Source organism: Phragmites australis, chromosome 2 (assembly GCF_958298935.1).
Source record: "Phragmites australis chromosome 2, lpPhrAust1.1, whole genome shotgun sequence".
Taxonomy (NCBI): domain Eukaryota; kingdom Viridiplantae; phylum Streptophyta; class Magnoliopsida; order Poales; family Poaceae; genus Phragmites; species Phragmites australis.
In genome coordinates, this window is record NC_084922.1 from 29,300,921 (window position 1) to 29,308,209 (window position 7,289).

Sequence of the window (7,289 nt, forward strand, 5' to 3'; positions counted from 1 at the left end):
TAATCAAATAAAAAAAAGAATCAGCCCATCTTTAAAAACAGAGACGATCATATCCTATTACACTTTACCTTCCAACCAAATACACTTTTCCTAATACGATTAAAACTCTCAGATATTTTTGCGAATGGAATCTAACCGGGGTGGCAAGGGGATAGGTCGTAATCCGGTTACAGTTCGTGGGTGGGGACGTGTGTGGCAGCGCCTCTACCTGCCCGTGTAACAGTCGTGTTTTTAAAACTCCAGGATGCGCATTAGTAGTTAGGTGATTAGAGTGTGTTTGTAATCTTAAAAAAACACTCGTAGATATTTTTTGTGTAGTCGAGCTACAACCGGTGTCACTTTTTTCGCTGGAAAACCTTCATCGTGGTGCATCGGAATGTTTCCTCCCACGGCAGTGCGACACCCAGCATTTGGCAAACCATATGACATCGCTCATCTGTTCCGATAAAATTCTTCATGCTCTTTTTCGCCCAAAAAAAAATATATATCTCGCGCATGCTCTCGACCGTGCCAATAACCAGGCGTCAAAACACGCGAAAAGTAGCGGACGCATCATTATAAGAATAGGTGTACAAAATATTCAATTTTTTATTCTATCTTAAATGTTCCATTCTAGCTCTAAACTTTTATTTTCTAAAAATTCACTGACATAAAAAAAATAACAAGACCAGTGGCAACTTTAAGTTGGGTCGCTCGAACTTGGCTTTTTTTGGCCATATAGGTGTATTGGAATGAGTCAAGGAGGTGTACTTATGGTGAATATAGGCAGCGGCGAAGCTTGAGCGACACACATCTTCGTAACAACCATTTAAGGCTTATGGATGGATAGCGGGTCAATGATGGTGCATGAGCCAAACTAGCTACTGATATTAGGTATTAGGTAATCACCTACTTTGGTCCCTACCAAGCTCCGTCCCTGAATATATGATGAATAAAATTGATTTTTTTTAACATCGGTGCATACACACTCCCTTCATCCTATTTAGCTTCACCAATGTGCTAGACCCTTATAATTACATATCCAAAACTTATGATCATATTAACGATTCATCGTAGTCATATATTATGATTTCAATCATTTTTTCGCTTGGATATCTTTTATCTTTGAACACCACGTAAAAATATCAGCATTTAGATAACGTTGTAAAAAGAAAAAAGAGATAAGTTCTGATACAAAAGGATTATTGATCTTTTCAAATTATGAAAAAAAACAAGCATCCACTCAAAGGAAAATATATATATATATTATCTCTCCTTCTTGGATGATGTAGACGAGCTAATGGTTCGACTAGCTCACATTGTTGCCCGTTCTACAGCAAGGGATGGGTGAAGTATTGGGTAGGAGGACATTGATGCTAAGAATGTCACAAAGTATAGTGATGCTGAAGTGGATGATTGGGATAAATGCAACAAAAAGAGAAGCCCAATGTGACAACCGGTATTGGTGTAGACAAGGATGAATAGGGGAGATGCATGCGTTGTTGCACTAGGTTTGGACCTTGTAGCTCGAGTCGTGGCATTAGAAGGACAAGGGTGTGAGACGGTACATAAGGATACATGCTCTACTGCACTGAGCTTGAACCGTATAGCTTAAGATCACGATGTTAGCAAGACAACATAGAAAAGTGTTTTCCACTAACTGCGCAGGTGATGGAGCGTGACCGTCCAACCTAAATAAAAGTTATTCGATTGGAATAGCAATGAAAAACGAGAATAACTTAATGCAGATCCATAAGAAATAGAGCAAAGAGTTAAAATATAGCGCCCTCACAAATGAAAATATAATTATGATAGGCCAGGTTTGAATTATGTCTAGCAAGAAATAACCATTATAGTGGTGAAAGAAGAGCCATAGTAAAGTTAACCATAAATTAATGATAAAACAAGTATGATATAATAATATATGTAAAGTTAGGTCATCTGTATTAGATACTTAAAAATTTGTACCTTATAATACTATTACATCATCATCTAATATTATTATAATATATCTTATTTTTTTTATCTCCAGCAGCTATTATATTTTCTATATTTTTTTTTCTTACTATAGACTCATAGTCATCCTCGGTAAACAGTGGCACAATACTGTAGCATCATTGTAGCAATAGAAAACGATTCTGCTCGAGCTTGTTTGCAAGCGTGGGATCTGTATCATACATTGTAGGACTAGATAATAATTCTTCTGGAGTTGACCTCTGATCTTGATAGTATCTGTTGAAGTTGGCCTTAGATCATATTAATACTATACTATTGAACTCCGTCTGTATTGAGCCACGACGCGCGTAGGCATAAGCCCAAGTGGCTGTTTGGTTTTTAGCCCCCTAAGGCCAAGCTAAAATTTAGCTAGAAGACAAATTAGAACGTGCTAAATTTTAGCAGTTAAAATGACATTTAGTTTGAGGACAAACCAATTTTTTCTAAACATGATTAAATTTTAACCTCAAATAAAATAAAGATCAAAATTTTAAAACACGAATAAAATTTAACTTGACTTTTTTTAATCCCTAAGCAAACAGCCTCCAAATCCCGGTGCCGAGACCCCACAAAGCACCACAAACACCGCCGAAAAAACAAACAAAAACCCGAGCCTTTCGTAACCCCACACGTCCGCCTCCCTCCGCTCAACAACGCCTTTGCCGCTCCCATTTAAAATGCCACCACCCCCACCACCCAAACGCCGAGCTTCTGCCCAGTCACCACCCCTCCCCACTCCACCACATCCAAAGCGAACGCGCACGACCGCGCGCGCGCACGTCCGAGATAGCACGGGTGCGCTCATGCAGATCCTCAGGTTGCTCGCAGCGCGGCGCTTCCGCCGCCGCCGCGCGGTGTCCACGATCTCCGCGACGGCGCCGAGCACCCCGTGCGGCTACGGCTACAGCTACGGCGAGGAGGACGAGGGCCCGTTCTTCGACCTCGATCTCTCCTGCTGCTCCGCGCCTGCGTCCAGCGCGGGCAGCCAGGTGGCCGAGTCGGGGTCGGAGTCCGAGGAATCCTGCACCGCCGGCGAGCTCGACTTCGTCATCTCGCTGCAGCGAAGCCGCTCCACGTCGCCGTCCTACGAGGGGAGCCTCTTCTTCCGCGGCGCGGCGCCCCCGCCCCTGCTCAAGTTCTGCGCGTCCGAGCCGAGCGACGCCGCCTCACGTTCGCGGTACAGCTGCGCGAGCCGGCGCGGGAGTAAGCTGCAGCTGCGCACGCTCAGCTTCGGAACCGCCAAGTCCGCGTTCTACGGTGGCCGCGCCAGCTTCTCCCGGAGCATGAGCAGCGCGCGCTCTGCCAGGCTCTTCGCCGTGTACGGCGGATACGGCTCGCCCGACCAGGACCAGGACGAAGCAGCCAAGATCAGGCCGCCCTCGGGCGACGTCATCCGGCGGTACCTGAGCAAGATCTCGAGCAGGCTGCGGCGCGTGGCGCCCGGCCCCGCCGCCGCGGATCTCTTGCTCCGGAAGAGCCGGTTGGCGTCCGCTGCGCAGATGTCGGCGGCTCAGTCGCCGCTGCCAGCTCGCCGCGACGACTCGCTCCTCGAGAAGCAGGACGGCATCGCGAGCGCCATCGCGCACTGCAAGGAGTCCCTTCACCGAGGTACTCACGCGTGCACACGGGCGCCGTAACCTTGACGCCACCGACCAGCCGCGCGCGCGTCTCGTGCCTCCATTAATTTGTCGAAGCGTTACTGTCACTGATGTGCGTGTCACTTGTGTTCTTGCAGCGTCCGTCTCGGAGCACGACACGTCCTTACTGCGATCGCGGAGCGATCCGGGGCCGTAGGCAGCATCGTCGCTGGTGTTTTGCATTTGCCATGCATGCCATTTCGCTCCGGGGTTCTGGAGGAGGCGGAGGCTGAAGCTTCGCGCTGAACTTCGCAAAGGAAGCATGGAAAAGACGACGAACCTGCCGCAAGTACAAATTGCCAAAGGTTCAAGAACATGCGGCGGTTTAGCGACTTAGAGATCTTTAACCTTGTTTATGTGTGCGAGTGAGTTCTTTTTTGGATTTTAGGCGTGGGGAAAGAGCTCCTTTTAGGCTCCTTTAGCCACCTCCCTCATGTACAAGCGTGGATCAGTGCCTCTTTACCCTCTTTTCAGACGTGTAATTTTCTCTTTTGGCTCGCTTTGTACAAGAGAGACCTGCAAATGCAACACGACCTGTAATTAGGTACTCAATCTCATTCACCGTTTGGTTCGATGGCAATCTCATCATATTATTTGGCTCGTACGTACATTCGCCATTGTCGCTCGTCAGAACCATGCATGCTTCATGTCTAGTTCCATCGTCAGTCTTCGCCTCTTCTTTCCATTGTTCAGTTGAGCTTACAAGAACACGGTCACTGGGCTTGCTGATCACTGTGCATCATGTAAGGGCCAGTACAAACCTGTAGTCACATCTAATCTGCGTGCAAGGAGTACGTACTCTGGTCTCTTGGCCTGTCCCCCTGTGCGTGCAAAGCACGTCGTGAGCAGGGTGACGAGACGGGATCACGGAAAAGCTCGAAAAAGCTCGGGGTCCACCCCTTCGTCATGATGGAGCCGGTGGCGAAATGGAGGGTGGGAGGCGAGGAAGAGAGTTGCAACGAGCGAGCGCTGCGTGTACGTACGATGTGGGTGGTGAGGGCTGCGCGTACGTACGATGTGGGTGGTGAGGACAAAGATCTGCGAGATGTAATATGTAATGCAGGATTGAGAATGTGATTAGAGGAGAAGTGAATAAATAGATGATTTATTTTTTATTAATTTAATGTCTATCAAAAGTACAAACGGAAGTATAAATTTTAGAGTAATAAAACGAGAAACAAAATTCAAAGCTAACATAACTTCACGTATAGAATATGAATCATAGATACTATTTAAGATTATTTTATGTACCTTTGAGAAAAAATTTGAAACTTGAACGAAAATCCAAACAAAAAGATAATTATTGGAAAAAATAACTATTCAAATTGATAGTCAATAGACAAAAAAATTTAAGACCCTTTCAGATAAATGAGTATATGACGTTTATGCCTCTAACAACCAGAAGAGAAACTTTTTAAGGTTAAAAACTCGTAACTTAAAGTTAAAAACGAAAATCAACCAGAAAATCATAAATAAAAAAAAACTTACAAACTTACAGACTTACAAATGAATCTATAGATAAGAAAATTTAAGTCCCTCTCAAATAAATGAGTATATGAACTTTTATACCTCTAGCAATAAGAAGAGAAACTACCTAAGGTTAAAAAATCGTAACTCAAAGTTTAAAACGAAAATCAACCAGAAAATCATAAAAAAAGAAAAAACTTACAAATTTACAAATGAATCAATAGAGAGACTAGAAGTAGAAGAATTGAAATATATGTAAAAAATATAAACTTCATTATAGATCAGTCCTATTTTAAGTGGATTACAAGAATTTTTCTCTCAAAAACTCTCACATAATATATAGACTAAATAACAATATTTCTCTCCTCTAAAATTCTAGCACTAGGCTCTTAAATGAATAGCACGAAAGGCTCAAGTGACTGGTTCAAACTCCCTTATAGTCCTATCCCTTTATTTATAATTATAGTAAATTTGACCTCTAAATTTTCTAGCTTATTAACAATTTAGCTTATTAACAAAATTTCCCTCTCTCGTAGTACTCCTACATATTACAAAAGGTATTTTGATCTATTTCTTGCTTCGTCCAGCGAACGGTTGCGTCGTCTTCATGACTTAGTTTCGTCTCGACGCAAACTTCACGATGGTGTCACATACTACTTCAATCCTCTCACGATTTTGAGGTTCAATCATGAAACCCTCTGCATATAGGGATGTCAACGAGGCCCCGATCCCCGTTCCCCGACAGGGAATTCCCCTATTAGGGGATGGGGATGGGACCAATTTTCTCCCCGCGGGGGGTTTAATGGGGGGAAATTCTCCCCCGTCGGGTATGGCGGGGGCGGGGACGGTTCCCTGTCCCCCGTCCCCGTTTCCCCGCGGGATAATTTCTCGAAATATTTAAACTCTCCAAGGCTCATATATGCAAGAAACGACCCAACTAAAGCCCAACCCACCAAAACCCGTCAGCCAGCAGGCCTTTCATCGTGCTAGCGTAGCAGGGACGGGGAACCCGTCGGGTATATTTCCCTGCACGGGGACGGGGATGGGAGAATTTTCTCCCCCGCGAGCAGGGACGGAGACGGGGACGGGGAAAATTTCCCCCAATCGGGGCGGGGATGGTTACCCATTCCCCGCGGGGAATTTCCCCGTTGACATCCCTATCTGCATACTTCTCAAAGCGTGACTCGTCACTTACTTACACCTTAAGCAAGCGTTCTGATGTCAACACGTGTACACCGTCTTACGATCCTGATCGTCGATAAGTCTTTCCCGTTTCTGATCCCTCCGTTAAAGGAGGTTACTTGCACCGACATTCCTTTTCGTTTGGCTTTATCGATACGTTGTTTTCATCCTTTGTTCTATGCTTTGCTTGATCTTCACATGTACAGTTAGGATCACTCTTGACTCTGCCCGATCTTCCTGATCATTTGGTACTAAGCACCCGTTTAGCCTCGATCATTCGCTATCAACCACCAAATTACATCTGTTACATGCACACTATAAGATAAGCAAACATATTTCTATAGCTCTAACTTCAATTAATCTATAATCAAAATACTTAAACTAAACTCAAACAATCTAAAACTCATTAAACAAAATCGATAACCTTATCGATCTCTCGTAATATATAAAATAAGATACATTAACTTATTCCTCTCATTCGTTGGTCCTCTCATTCGTTACCCATCTGGGCATCTGGCCGCCACCTGGGACAGCAAGGCAAGGGGAAGAAACCAGGAAGGGCGGAAGGGCCACAGAGACGAGAATGGCCCAAAGCTACGCTCGCTTTGACGACGCCCTGAGGAGGAAAAGACCCCGCGAAAGCAATTGTTTAGCCTGGCCTTTGGCTGGCTTTCGAGTCTTTAACCTTGTTCTGGTTAGGAAAGCCTTGGCGAAACTAAGCCAAAGGTAGCGAAAGCTGTGTACAACTTGAGCCGTGCATCGTCGTCAGCGCCGGCAGCGAAATCGAGGCGGAGGAGCTTTTGCTGCGCCCAGCGTGCACCTGAGAACTTTTGTATCTTATGTTGTGCAATTTCTTTGGTTTTCCTTCCCGTGCTGTACTGATGACAAAACTGTGTGCTTCTGCAGAGAGTTGCGGGTGCAATGATGGGCGCGCGATGCGTAGGATTTCGCGGATCTTGACTGCTGCCTGGAGAGAGGGAAATGCTTCGTTCGTTTCGGTGGGGGTCGGTGTGGCAGTAACAGTAGAAG

At 45.2% G+C, this 7,289-nt stretch overlaps 1 protein-coding gene across 1 annotated transcript; it reads left to right on the forward strand.

Moving 5' to 3' along the window:
• Positions 1–2,693: 2,693 nt before the first annotated feature.
• LOC133909985 (uncharacterized) lies at positions 2,694–4,215 on the forward strand. Its single transcript, XM_062352508.1, has 2 exons — positions 2,694–3,582; positions 3,710–4,215. The coding sequence occupies exons 1-2, from the start codon at positions 2,778–2,780 to the stop codon at positions 3,766–3,768; spliced, it is 864 nt and encodes a 287-aa protein (XP_062208492.1). The 5' UTR covers positions 2,694–2,777; the 3' UTR covers positions 3,769–4,215.
• Positions 4,216–7,289: the final 3,074 nt, after the last annotated feature.

What these genes read in the sequence shown, in the direction of transcription:
- LOC133909985 (XM_062352508.1), top strand. Translation starts at nt 2,778, where the DNA reads ATGCAGATCCTCAGGTTGCTCGCAGCGCGGCGCTTCCGCCGCCGCCGC. An exon ending in CAAGGAGTCCCTTCACCGAG is followed by an intron (nt 3,583 to 3,709) that starts GTACTCACGCGT and finishes GTGTTCTTGCAG; the next exon opens with CGTCCGTCTCGGAGCACGAC.